The 15,163-nt window shown below is 36.2% G+C and overlaps 1 protein-coding gene across 6 annotated transcripts in view; it reads right to left on the reverse strand.

Moving 5' to 3' along the window:
- The window catches only part of CASK (calcium/calmodulin dependent serine protein kinase), a gene marked incomplete at both ends in the record, with an annotated part of 397,099 nt that overhangs the window by 89,853 nt on the left and 292,083 nt on the right, over window positions 1-15,163 (reverse strand). For 3 of the 6 annotated variants that reach the window (XM_079727527.1, XM_079727524.1, XM_079727523.1), the window contains 3 exons: window positions 1,779-1,900; window positions 11,376-11,393; window positions 14,806-14,905. In XM_079727527.1, coding sequence (XP_079583653.1) covers window positions 1,779-1,900; window positions 11,376-11,393; window positions 14,806-14,905 — 240 coding nt within the window. The remainder of the gene's footprint in view (window positions 1-1,778; window positions 1,901-11,375; window positions 11,394-14,805; window positions 14,906-15,163) is intronic. The other 3 variants (XM_079727526.1, XM_079727525.1, XM_079727522.1) reach the window with 1 other exon arrangement.

The raw sequence follows: 15,163 nt of genomic DNA on the forward strand, positions 1-15,163 counted from the left end.
TGTTAACTGTAGTCACCACGCTATACATTAGATCCTCTGACCTTATTTATCTTATAACTGAAAGTCTGTACCCTTTTACCAACTTCTCCCCATTTCCCCCACCTCCCAGCCTGGGCAACCATCATTCCACTTTGTTTCTATGAGTTTGACATTTTTTAAAAGATTACACACATAATTGATACCATGCAGTATTTGTCTTTCTCTATCTGGCTTATTTCACTTAGAACATTTAAAAACTATTTCCCAGTTCTCTTACATCTAGGTAAGCATGTAACTATTACTTGTCAATGGAATATGGACAACTGTGATACAGGCCACTTCCAACCTTGACCCTGCAAAATTCTCCATTTTCTCTCATCTGCTGGCTGGGTGCAAAGGATGCAGTGGAAGATTCCAAAACCTTGAGAGATGGCAGAATCACAAAGTGGAAGAAGCCTGGATCCCTGAATGCCTCTGTGGAAGAGACTCTTCCTGCTCCTCCCCTCCTCATCTACCTGCATTGGACTGTGATGTGAGCAAGAAATAAACTTCTATTCCGGTAAGCCACTCAAATTTTAGGATTGCATGCTGTAGCAGTTAGTCCTGAATTAATACATACACTATTTAAAAAGCCTAACTAATTAAAAAATAATAATTAATTTGATTTGACCAAATCTATGGATAGAAGCAACTGTTAGATACCTATGACCGCACTTAGTGTGAAGTTGAAACATACTGTGACACTCTTAGCTTAGCTTTTCCCAAACTGGTCCTTACCAATTCGACAGGATTGTGAATAAAAGTTCTCTGCCCAAATTAGTTTGAGAAATGCTATTAGAGTTAATAAGGTTTCTTTGCTATAGGACATCTTAGAGCTGCTATATACTAACACCATTGTGAATCCGTATAAAGGGAATAAAGAATGCAGCATTTTCCAAACTTATATAGTCAATAAATAATTTAACCAGTAAATTTAAGATCTACTCTCCCCTCTCGAATGGCAAGACCCACCACTATCTCCCAGAGCAATGCTCTGTAGAATACATTCTGGGAAATTTTGCTTTAGTTTAATCCGTGTCACATGATCGATTAATCAGAGTGAGCACCAAAAAGTTCTAGACATCCCAAAGCAAAATAATTCTCTTATTAAGGAAAGATTTTTCTTGTAAAAAGACTTATATGTACTAGTAGACTAATATGTACACTAAGAAAGTTCTCACTGCTGAAGTTAACCAAGTTCTATAAGAAAGGTATTTTACTTAAAATGTGACTGAAATGAAGGCAGATGTGAACTGTCAGCTTCTGACTTTTCCTTGTATCTGTCAGTGGAGCCTGTCATATTTAATGATGGAATATATTCTTATGTTTTAAGGAGAAGACACTACGTTTATGAAAACCAGCAACGTTAAGTATGAAATACGTATGTGAATACAGCCCATTGCACAATATCTTACTTTTCTCTCTCCTATGTTCATGTTTGAGGTGCAATGTTTGAAAACAATGTTTAAAAGCAATAAAAGGTAATCACAGCTAAGATCAATGGATTCTTCTAATAGAAACACATATATAAAATATATAACTTTTTCCACTCTGACTTGTTAGGCTATACTGCATTTGTACCATATATAAGATACTATATTTCAGTTATGAATCTATGATGGATGACTTCCCACATTTCTCACAGACTGAAGGCAACTGAAAAAGGACTGTTATGATGGACATTTGGATATTCATGTAAAGTAAAACGGTATGGTAAATGTTCAATTTACCCAAAAAAATTAATAAAAAGAAAGACTTACATCTAGTAGTGTGTGAAGATGCTGATCCTGGAAAACACTGTGTAGGAAATCTAAGTCCTTTTCACTGCAGTCTGTAAGTGCATGAATTTCTTCCAGGCTGTCCAGCACCTGTGAGACTGCTCCTAAGGGGAACAAACAGAAACAGCCAGTAGAGAAAGTCAATGTCAAACTAACCTTCATAAGCCAAATGTTACACCTCAGAACTGTGGGCTAACAGACAGAACTTCAAAGGTTCAGGTCTTTACTGAAAAATAGACTTAAATGCGTTTCATATCACTTAAGGATAGAGTATTTGCAGTGAGTTTATGTTCTTAACAATGTATTTATGTGTTCCTCATTTTTCAAAGTAAATTGAATCTTGTCTTACTTGAATTAAGGAAATTCATCAACTATAACTGAGCTACTAGAAGATCTGGGTGCAGAACGTTATATCAATACATCAGAAACAGAGTGTGGGTTCCAATAACCCCATGCTGTTTTGAAATATTACAGAAGTAACATAGGTGGCCATTTCAAACAGGTGCATTCTATCAAGAACGGAAGGTAAAGTCGGCTGTAGATCTGAGGGACAAACCTTCAACTGGGAGCTCCTGCTGTGTAAAATAGGCTTCTTAGGATTTTTAAGGCTCAAAATTAAGTTAGCAAAAATCCCACTCCACTCTTTCTCCTTCCTTTACATACAAAGTCAAGGGAACCAAGTTGTTCTTAGCCTATTGGGGCCCTTTTTATTCAGAGGACAAAGACAAAGGGTAGGTATACTGACGGACACTTTCAAATACCATATTAGGTACTAGGGGAAATCATTTTTGCAGGGCAGTGTGGTCACTTTCTTTAAATTTCCTCTAATAACCAGGGACCCAGAGAGGTAGCACCAGGGAGAAATACACACCAAGTATTAACAAAGTCACTTAGCCTTAAAGAAATGATTAGCCAATTTTACTTTGCAGACAACATGCACATACACACTTCAGAGAAAGAAAAGCACCCTGAGAGGCTACGCTTCAGAACGTTAGTGTACACAGTGTCAGAGACATTCTAATGATAAGTGCCTCACTGCACATGTAACTCTTAGATTCATAGTTTTCAACCAGAAGCAATTTTGCCCCTCAGGGGGACATTTGGCAATGTCTGGAGACACTTTTGGTTGTCACAACTGTGGTGGTGGTCGGAGTGAGGAAATAGGTTGTGCTACTGTCATCTAGTAGGTAGAGGCCTGGGATGCTATTAAGCTATTAAACATCCTCCAATGCCCAAGATGGCTCCCCAACAAGAATGAATTATGTAGCCCAAAATGTCAATAGTGCTGAAGTAGAGAAACTCTGCTTTACATAAAGATAAAAATCTTGAATCTTTCTGTTCTGGAACTCTATGCTGTTTCTAGTTACTTTTGGTCTTGGACCTCATCCATTCACATGCACTTATTGGTGAGAATGTAAATTAGTACCACTTTTCCAGAAAGCAATCTGGTAATTTATATCAAAGAGCCTTAAAAATGCTCATGCACTTTGATTCAGTAATTCCATTTACAAAAACCTACATTAAGGAAAAAATAGGAAATGTAGAAAAAGCTTTATGTGTAAGGATATCTATCATATAAAATGGATAAATATCTAATAATTAGGGAATGATTACATAAATTATAGAACATCCATATAAGGGAATATATAGCCACATGAAAATTGTTTTTGAAGAATTTTAAAGACAGAAATCTGTATGATGGGAAATTCAAGAAAGCAGAATGCAAAAACTCATAAACTATATATCCCCAATTATAAGTGAAAAAAATATATTTACAAATTCAGAAAAAAAACCCCAACAGAATGAAAAATACCAAAAAGGTAATAGTAGTTATGTTTATTTTCCTATTTATACTTCATTCTGTTTTTGTCCATATGTTCCAAGGTTTCTACAATGGAAAAAAAAAGCTGCTATATAAGCAACTGCTTTTTGCAGTATTTAATTAGGTTAAAAATCTGGGGCTTAAGACACACATCAAGTGGTTATCCACATGGAAATTACTGTAGCTAATTTTTTTAAAATTTGACTTTTTATTTTGAGATAATTGTAGATTAACATGCAGTTGTAAGAAATAGTACAGAAAGAGCTCATGTACCCTTCACCCAGTTTCCCCCAATGGTAACATCTTGTAAAACTGTCATATATCATAACCAGGATATTGACACTGATATAGTCAAGCTACAGAATATTTCCATCACCACAAGGATCCTTCATGTTGCCCTTTTATAACTGCAATAATTTCCCTCCTGCCCTTCCCCCTCCTAACCCCTGGCAACTACTAACCTGTTCTCCATTTCTATAAATTTGTCATTTCAAGGAGGCTATATAAATGAAACAATACAGTATGTAACCTTTGGGGACTGGCTTTTTTGACTCAGCATAATTCTCTGGAGAGTCATCCAGGTTGTTGCATGTATCAATAGTTTAATCCTTTTTTTCTTGGGTAGTATTCCATGGCAGGGAGGTGCCACAAATTTTTCCCCCCCATGATCACCCACCCTTTGGAAAAGGGTATTTTATTTTATTTATTTTTTAAAGATCTTTATTGGAGTATAATTGCTTTACAATGGTGTGTTAGTTTCTGCTTTATAACAAAGTGAATCAGGTATACATATACATATGTTCCCATCTCTCTTCCCTCTTGCATCTCCCTCCCTCCCACCCTCCCTATCCCACCCCTCTAGGGGGTCACAAAGCACCGAGCTGATCTCCCTGCACTATGTGGCTGCTTCCCACTAGCTATCTATTTTACATTTGATAGTGTATGTATGTCCATGCCACTCTCTCACTTTATCCCAGCTTACCCTTCCCCCTCCCCGTGTCCTCAAGTCCATTCTCTACGTTTGCGTCTTTATTCCTGTCCTGCCCCTAGGTCCTTCAGAACCTTTTTTTTTTTTCTGATTCCATATATATGTGTTAGCATATGGTATTTGTTTTTCTCTGACTTACTTCACTCTGTATGACAGTCTCTAGGTCCATCCACCTCACTACAAGTAACTCAATTTCATTTCTTTTTATGGCTGAATAATATTCCACTGTATACATGTGCCACATCTTCTTTATCCATTCATCTGTCGATGGACACTTAGGTTGCTTTCATGTCCTGGCTATTGTAAACAGAGCTGCAATGAACACTGTGGGGATGTACCACAATTTGATCATTCATCTGTTGATGCGACTATGGATACTTTTAAATTTTGAATAATTACACATACCAGGCTACTGGTATTCTTTCATTGAAAATATTAAGTGGATACTAAGCGGAATAATAAAGGTACAAGGCAGAAACCAGTCCTCATTTCCCCTGCTATTCCTGAAAATGTATTAACCTAATCCACTTCCTTCTACCTGCTCTTCTCAGGACTTTTACTTTGTTCTGAATAGGAAAAAAAAATCTGGAAATTAGTTAAAAGTCAGCTCTCTCGTGCCTTATTAAAAGCCTTGGAAAGCAAGAGATGATGTAAAGATATTAGTCCCAAATATCCCATTGAGCCCCGGACCCCAGCACATCATCAACAGGAGAATTAAATGATGCGAGGTTTATAAAGTTAGTAAAGCTAGTTCTAAGCTTCTGGATTAACTGCAACAACAAAAATACAAATGAAATGTGGGTTTTTTTTGTATATTAAAAAAATTCAACACATAGCACAGAAAGCTAATGATCATTTTCACTCAGTTACCTTAGTGGAATCTTATCTAGTTTTTATTGTCTCTATCCAGCACTGCTTATGCTGATATATAATCTAGGTAGTAGTTTATTAATACTGTAAGATTAAAATAAAACAACCTTGTATCTAGCGAATACTAAGATGGAAAGTCTAACCACTGGGAAGGAATTTTGGCTGTACCCGATCAGGGACGTATCATTTGTTGGTCTGTGAACTCCCAAAGCTCTGTGCAATTCCTGTCCTACCAGCACTACCCTACGTTTGCATTTGCTCACTCTTCGTTTCTGTGCTGTGAGGTCCTTAAGGCAGGTGGATATTTGATCCATTTCATTACATCCACAAAGTATGCCTTGAATTAAGTAAGTACCAAAGAAACAATAATAGCAGCTCCCAATTAGTAAGTGTTTGTTATGTGTCAGGCACATCCCCAGAACACAGTAAGGTAAATATAGTACCTGACCTTTCCAGATAGGGAACTGAGGTTCAGAGAGGTCAAGGAAGGTCACAGCTAGAAGTGGTACAACCAGGACTCAACCCTAGTGTGTCTGGATCCAAAGTGTATGCTCTTCTTGACTTACTACAGTAACTGGCCGTACTAGGAAACATAGGGGGAACCTTCAACAAGAAGTGACGTGGTTTATGCATGGATATGAAGGTTAGAAAAGAACTTGAACCCTACTGGGTCAGACAATAACCAAAAAACCTTTACCAAATGTTCCTGCTTTTTGCCAGGTGTGAGGCAGGGGGTTCAGGGAAAACAGGTATGATCCCTGGTCTCAAGGAAGGGGCTCTCAGGCTGGTGTGGGAAGTAGGCATACTATACCCTGAAGCAAACAATAGAGAAGAGATAAAAAATAAAGTGGTACAGAAATAGGGCTGCCCAGGGAGGAGGTGGGACAGTCTCAGAGAAGAGGTAGATGAGCAGGAATTCAACACCCCCACCTAGGTTTCCAATGTGCTCTGGCAGACCCAGTGGATGCTTTGCTGGAAAGCACAAAGGCATCTATTGCCTGTGTCTCTAGTAGGCAAGACCCACCCGGTCAACAGGTCTATTTAATTTCCTTGGATCTGTCACCTTTTCTGAACTGATTTATAGTCTTATCTTGTACCCAAATGTGATTAACTTTGTAGGTTTTCAATCATGAAAGGAAACATTTGCACAGGTGTACTCAAGTTGCCTATTTCAAGCTCTGAAAAGTGCCCCTAATTTAAAGTTTCTGGAATTAGCTAGGAAAATTATAGTTTTTATTCAATTTCTCTTTTGTCTTTTCATATTGAATAAACATATATATTTGGTCTAACCTCAATATCTTTCTTTACCCTTGATCATTTTAACACTCCCTACTGACACTTCTTCTAAGTTTCGTTATTTCTTTGAGTATGACCAGCAGAACCATATCTCACAGATGCGTACGATTGATATCCGCAGTTCAACACCAAGCCCATGTAAAAATCTCATAATTTTTCAATTAATTATAAAATATAAATGTACACAAAGACATTTCTGGGGCTTTTCCATTGCTATTGTTTTTTTTTTAAGAAGATGTTGGGGGTAGGAGTTTATTAATTAATTAATTTATTTTTGCTGTGTTGGGTCTTCGTTTCTGTGCGAGGGCTTTCTCTAGTTGTGGCAAGCGGGGGCCACTCTTTATCGTGGTGCGCGGGCCTCTCACTGTCGCGGCCTCTCTTGTTGCGGAGCACAGGCTCCAGACGCGCAGGCTCAGTAGTTGTGGCTCACGGGCCTAGTTGCTCCGCGGCATGTGGGATCCTCCCAGACCAGGGCTCAAACCCATGTCCCCTGCATTAGCAGGCAGATTCTCAACCACTGCGCCACCAGGGAAGCCCCATTGCTATTGTTTTAAACACAGAGGCAGTAGTAATAATTAATACAACACAACACAACAACACAACACACACAAGCTCTTAAGCTGTTACTAGTATTTCTTTTGCTGATCAATACTGTCATATCTGAAAGAGCTATTGACTTTCCTCAAAAACTGAAAAGGATGTTTTTCTCTATAAAACCGCTGAATAAATTTGTAACTATCTTAAAAAAGAAAAAACAAACAATAGTACATAAGTTCACCTCAGAGGGCAATTTATCTAATGGCAGGACTGTAGGTATTCTATTCACTTTTGTATTCCAGGCTGCATTTTGCAGTGTGCTTTGTACAAAGAGACACAATAAAATAGGTTTGATTAAAATGATTGTTTTCTGAGCAAATTCTAAAGAATTGCAAATAAAATATTATAATGAGAAATATGTAACCACTGAAAACAGTTTATTTTATAGCAGTTTCCTCAAAGTCACAATGAAAATTATTTTAATACTTATATTTGTGTAACAGTTTATAATTTCCAAAGTGCTTTTCACACTTATTATCTTATGTGATTCCACAATAACCCTGTCCTGTAGACAAGTGTATTTATATTTGAAAAATCGGATGCTCATTGGGGTTAAATGACTGTGGAGCCACAGCAGTGAGTACGAGAGTGAGTCTTAGAACCCAGGTCTCTAACACCTAGTCCTTCCACTACAGACTGGTCCCTCCTGAAACCATGTTTTACCCTCAGCAACACACCTGAATAATCTGCATTTGGTAATGAGATGATATCCAATTTCTATTTTCTTTTTGATCTGAATTTTGTTTACCACATAAGGTTTATTTTCTTAGGCTTTGGTCCAAACTTTCACAATGATAAATTTATTAGAAAGTAATCAAGCCCTGTCTTCAGAATAGTATTTTGCTTTAACTTTTGCATAATTCATTTGGTAGTCAAGTTTGTATCTAAAAATTAGGTTGATAATCATACATTTTAACTTTGAACATTTCTACTTTTCCAAGAATCTCACTGATACTTTCTAAAAAGTTTTCTACTACTGTTATGAAGTAATAATCAAAAGAAGCATAAATATGTCACCTGTTTTAAAAATGTTTTCTGAGTCTATTTCTTTAAAGAGAGATATGCTTTAAAGGTCAATAAAACTTTGAGTCCAAAACAGTTTCATTACAAGAGTGGAAAAGTCTCATAAAAAAGTTGACTGAGTAAAAATAACCTGAAAGGAGGACAGAAAAATAAATAGAAGAACGTTTAAAACGTTCTCAGTGTCAAAGTAGGTTGAGTCTGTCTTAAAACTATTTCCCCCTAGCTTTACTATGAAAAGTTTCAAACATATGGAAAGTTGAAAGAACTGTACTCACCACCTAGATTCTACAATTAACAGTTTGCGATATTTGCTTTATCACATATCTATCCACACATCAATTCATCTTATTTTTCATTCATCTCAAAATAAATGGCAGATGGTCAACATCAGTACACTTCACCTCTAAGTACATCATCATAGATTTTAATACTTCTCTCTCTCTCTCTCAGGTAAAATTTACATAGAGTGAAATACACAAATCTTAAGTGTACCATTCAATGAGTTTTGATAAATGTATACACTGCATACATCTGATAAGCCACATATACACCCATGTATGCAGTTATTTCAGCAACAAAGATTTGTATGTATATATTTTAAAAATTATATGTATAGCTATAAAACCTAATATCACTGAGCAAATTCAGCATCTCAATCTAGTCTACTTTCTCCTGAAGAGTTATCAGTAACCTCTATTTCCTATTACATTAGCAGTCCTATTTATATAACACTGAATCAGTACACATACACTCATATCACCCACTCAATCAAAGCCCTTCCTTGCAAGCACAGTAGCATTAAAAAAAAAATCTGCTTACTAAGGTAGAATTAAGTTAAAATTCATCAATTTAGGTGTACATTTTCATCACTCCACAAAAGTTCCTTCTTGTCCCTTTACAGTCAATCTCTTCCCCCTACCCCTACCCCTGGACAACAGGTTTTATTCCCACTGTACAAAGCAAATCCTGGTTATCAGTCAAGTTATAAGCAATAGTGAATCCTGTAATGAAAATTGTATTTTGGACTTAAGCATCTGTGCTATATCCAATTCAAGTTATGAAAACTTACACATGGTGATAAATGCTTTAGATTCTTTATGTATAGATTATAGTGCAGATGCCTTAAAATTTATTAGTTAAAAGAAGTAAAAACTCTGCAAATGTATTCTGTCAGAGTACAGATACCATAATTCTAATGCCATTTTACTTGTTAAAACAATCTATATTTCCAAATAGCAACATCGCTGGGCACAAATTTGTCAAAGTACTTTAAATAACATTCTGCTGGTTGTTAAGTGCCCATTCATATAAGGCCTTACAACTAAGGAAAAGCACTACTTGATACCTCCAAGATGCTTTCATTCCCAAATGACACAATAGGTCTGCTGATTGGAAAAAAAAAAAAAAAAAAAAAAAAGGAGAGGGGTATTAAATCTGGAGAAACAAAAACAGTTACAAATGGGAAGTGTCTTACACTCCAGTGGTCATTAACTTGTACATAGTGGGCAGCCTCCGAGATGGCCCCCAAGATCCCTGACTCCTGGTATTCACATCCTTATATAATCAATTCTTTCCCTGGAGTGTAGGCTGGATTTATTAACTCACTTGTAACAAGCACAAGAGGGCAGAAGTGATAGGATGTCACTTCTGAGATCAGGTTATAAGGACTGTGGCTTCTGTCTTGGGTGCTCTCTCTTACTTTTGCCCTCTCTCTTTGATCATATGTGCCAGGGTAAGCAAGCTTCTAGGCTGTGAGCAGCCCTATGGAGAGGCCCAACAGTCCGTGAGGAACTGAAGCCTGTCAATTCCCATGTGAGTGAGCATGGAAGAGGATTCCTCCTACAGCTGGGCCTTCAAATGAGATCACAGCTCTGGATGACATCTTGACTGCAATGTCATGAGAGATCTTGAGCCAGAGGTACTCAGCTAACCCATGCCCAGATTCCTGACCAATAGAAACTGTTAGATGATAAATGCTGTTTTGAGCTTATTCATTAGAGAGCAACAGATAACTAACATACTGTGAGATTTTTATATTAAATTGGCTGCAATTTGAGCTACAAGTAATTAATGCAAGAAAGTATGGCAATGAATTTAATTAGTAGCACCCAGATTTTCTATTTATCTTTGTCTCTTATATACTTTCCCCCCAGTAAGCACAATGTTGAGGTAAAGATTTATTCTATTATTTTAATTGAAATTATTATTGAGATAATTGGAGATTTATATCCAGTTGTAAGAAATAATACAGAGATCCCTGTATTATTTTCCTCACAGGTAACTTTTTACAAAACATAGTGTAATATCACAACCAGAATACTGACATTGATACAATCCACCCATCTCATTTAGATTGCCTTAGTTTTACTAGTACTCATTTGTGTGTATGTAATTTCTTACATACTTTTTACTTTACTATTCTCACATACTCAAATTATATCCCTTTGTAATGAAAATCTAGCCATTACATTATTCTTTATAAATGTTCTTTCTGATGGTAGAAGTTGTTAAGAGACATGAATCCAGGAGTTTATTTCACAGCTCCATGTCAATAAGCTAAAAATAGAGTCAGTAACAGAGTAAAAAAAACTGCTTATAGATTACATAACTGTTGAAGGAACGTTCACTTACCCTGAAAGTTTTCTTGAAAGCAAACTATAAAATAAATTGTTAGCCTTTCCCTGGAATTAATGTATTTGTGCTTGAAATTCATATGTGAAATAATATTAAGTGCACTTAAAATTTTAACACTGCCTCTTTTTCCTCTTATGAAAGAAGTAAGAAGTTAGTATTATTTGTATAACAATGCTTCAGGAAATCAATATATCCAAGTTTTTATTGTATGGTCAAGCAGTGTTAAAATTCATAAATAAACATCTAAGCAGAAACAGCCAAGGAAAAAGTCAAGCTGATTATGAACCATGCAAAGCCAAACACTTTTGCATAAAAGATAAACCTTAGAGGAAAGCAAAGGGATACCTACTTTCTGCTGCTAGAAGTCCTAGGAGGAAGGCAGCATATGGACAAACAACAAACAGTATGATTTTAGAGCAAGCGGGTTATCAAGCCACAGTTGGGCCCAGTAGATGAGCCACAAGAAGCATGGTCTCTTAGCTGAGCCCAAAGTGAGCCCTTGTGTTCCATGAGAACATCCCCTGGGTTCTGATTCTGACTTCTTTAATTTGAAAGACAAGAACAGAATATTTCCACTTTGTTAAGTAACAAAGCAACAATACACTGTTTATCTTAAGATTAAACCTAACAAATTCTAGAGAATGTATAATGGACTAATTTCAATAATCAAAATAGGAAAAAAATCTTATATAAACATTATTTTACAATGTAAACAGCATACCTAAACATGTTAAACTCTTCTTTAGATGACAAACTGATTCATTTTAAATTATTTTTTCCACTGTTAATGAAAGGCTCTGTTAAATTATTTTGTAAAAATTAAAATTATGATTTTGAATAGAATTTGCAGGGAGGAAAATAGGATTGCCAGCTTTTAATTTTGTCAAGCAAGGTCATTAAGAAAAAAAATTTAACAAACTACCATTTACTATCATTTCACAGAAAGAATAGAAAAGGCATTATCTAAAGATGAAAAACAGTCCATCTCAAGAAAGGACAGTTGGCGACCTTACACTCTTCTCTCTCTCTCTAACTCCTCCTTCCCCACCCCTTCACCCCTGCCCTACAAGCACATGCTTTATGATCACTTTTTTCTTTTTGACATGGGCTTTCTGGAAGAACATTCAGGTAAAGATGAAAAGTGCTTTATGTTTTGTACTGTAAAACAAACCCATGCAAATTTGAACAGAAAGGCAGTGGAAAGGATAACATTGGGAACTTAAAATAAATGATGGAGAATTAAAGGGCTAGGATTAAACAGAGAATTTAGGCTTAAAATTAATGAAAATATTAAAAATAAAGATGCATTGAAAAATGAAAATACAGATGTGTTAACTTATGTAAGTATAAAGCCCTTATATGAGTCTAGATAAAACATCATAGGCTTTCTGCAACTAACCATACAACCACTGCTGTTAGTTGCAGTAAAGGAAATTTGCAAAGACAGATATTTGATAAATAATGCTGACAATAATAGATAATGCCTCCCTTTAAATGGCCTAGTATTAAAAGTTAATTTTAGGAACATATGATAATTCCTGATAGCCATGTGAAATTGAGGAAAACATTAAAATTTTCTTCAAGAATTTCCTTTGTCTTTGACATCTGACTATATAAAAATTTCCTCTTCATTTAGGGTAGGTAATCAGACACTTACACTGCATAACAATTTTATCTTTTATTGATAGCAGCTGGACAGTGCCCTCAAAAATATTTTAGAGACATTTAGCACATCGAATGAAGATACAGACTGCTTGCAAGATCGTTAAGATCCAGAAACTTAAAAAAAAAAAAAAAAGGCATAGGGTGAGACTACAGGAAAGGGAAGCAATATATGCAAAATTGTGAACAACTAATTTGAGGGCTTGCAGGCTACCCACAAGACAGTGTGAGAAATTTCTTTTTTTAAAAAGCAAGTACTGTAATCAGAAACTATTTCAACCATATCGTTTAGAGACTACTAAAAAAAAACAGAAAAAAATTGGGCAGTAAAAATGTATTTAACAGAAAATAAGCATAACTATAGACAATTCCTTTTCCTAAAAGAAAAATCCAGCTCTTCACAGAAAGGAATACTTAAGAGCTCATTAAAGTCTTGCTAAGCAGAGGTAAATATTAAGGGGCAACTTTAAAGATTAGGTCTATGAAGCTGTTGCAAGGCCCATCCTGCTCTCCTCCCATTTCTAAAGATGAAAGTGGTATTAGAGATCTTGACCCAAAATCTCTAAATATATTCCAAGTATGTGACTATATCATGTAGCCACAGTACAACATAAAACTGTTACTAGATTCACTCCCCCTAGAAAGGGTTAACTGTAATCTGAGTGTGAGGAAGGAAGAAGGAGGTCTGAGCTAACAACAACAGAAAGCTACAAAATGGACCGGAAGAAAAAAAGACAGATGTGAAACAATAGGGAAGCTGGGGAATATACCTATAACACTACGGCCTTGCCTTTCCTGTGGGAAGGACTCTGGATAATTACCAAGTCAGCACAAGAGGAAAAGAGCAAGTCCTCCTCAGAGTCTCTTCTCTAAGATTCCCATTTATGAATGCTTTTGGAAATCACCTTCACTCAAAAGAGGAAGATTCACATCCCAATTGGTAAAGGTCAAAATAAGGAACTATATAGCTGCTGGAATGGGAAATTTGATCCTGTTATTTTGCACAAGGTATAAGCACATACCAGTTGGTAAGAAACTCTGTGTGTATATGTGTATGTGAGCGGGTATGTGCACATACGTGTATAACAGAGGAAGGAAGAAGCATAAATACTGACAAATGCTCATGGTTCCAACATGTAAGAAGCTTAGCACATCCATTCTTCCTATATGGCTACCGGTAAAGGACAAAAAACTCATGCTTTAGGAAGGGCCCTGGGCCTTGATTCCAATGCTGATGCACGAATATTGAATGAGCCAGTCCGAGAGTACAAAAATAAAATCACTAGCGCAAAGTCAACCACATAACAAATACTGAGTAATTCTAATGAAAGAAAGAAAAGTTGAGGCCAGAGGACATAAGATATAGGAGTTAAGTGAATAAATATGCAAATAAAAATTAAAAACTGTAACACATATACATGCATTTACATATACATATAAATGGGTCCTATGTATTTTTAGTAAATAATCCTTGTGAATACCTCACTGGTAAGATGGAAATCTGAGCATTTTATAAAATAATTTTGTGAACATTAGTGGGTTTTTTCAGGAATACCTATATACATTTCATCAAAATAGGCAATTCTTCTTCTAGGTTCCTCTCCCTTGAATGCTTGTGTAGACTTGCTATAGACTTTATAAAAAGAGATGAACCTGTAGATTGTTTCTAGAGATAATTCACAAGACAGCTTTACATTGAAAGATTCAATTAAAAGCAGTGCTGTTCCAAAGTCTGATCTGCTACAGTTGACATGGGGAAAATCTTACATTGGAAATTTTTGTTGAAGTAGAAGTTAATCACAAAGATTAAAAAAGACTGACTACAAATGTTGGATTGGATGAAGTGCAGTGTTGGGTCTGGAGGGGGGAAAGGGGAAGAAGTATTTCTGAGATTAAAAAAAAAAGTGAAATGTCAGTTTGGAGCAGTAGGGGAAAGCAATTTCGGTATTAAAATGAAAAGGAATCAGACACATGTGGATGGAATTTGGCTGCTGACAAACTTCCTTAGAATCCCATGGAGGATCTGGCTAGATTCACAGAAGTTTATTCATAATGGAAGAGAAAGGATGTAGACACTAAATGATTCACACTGGTGAATGAATGAATGATTCAATTACCTGAGGAGGTAGGGTCTTCGGAGAAATCTGGCAACTCTTCAGGGGGATCCCCATAGAATGAGTTGAATTTGTGACTTGACACAGCTGCTAGTACTGCACCCTAAAGCAAAGAGATGAAAAAATATATATATATTTTTTTAAATTTTGTTTTTGTTTTTGGCCATGCTGCGCAGCTTGTAGGATCTTAGTTCCCTGACCAGGTATTGAACCCAGGCCCTTGGCAGTGAAAAGTGCAGAGTCCTAACCAATGGACCACCAGGGAAATCATGAAAAATGTATATTGATATTATTAAAAGAAATACAATAAACAACAAGGTCCTACTGTATAGCACAGGGAACTATATTCAGTATCCTAAGA

Source organism: Hyperoodon ampullatus (assembly GCF_949752795.1).
Source record: "Hyperoodon ampullatus genome assembly, chromosome: X".
Taxonomy (NCBI): domain Eukaryota; kingdom Metazoa; phylum Chordata; class Mammalia; order Artiodactyla; family Ziphiidae; genus Hyperoodon; species Hyperoodon ampullatus.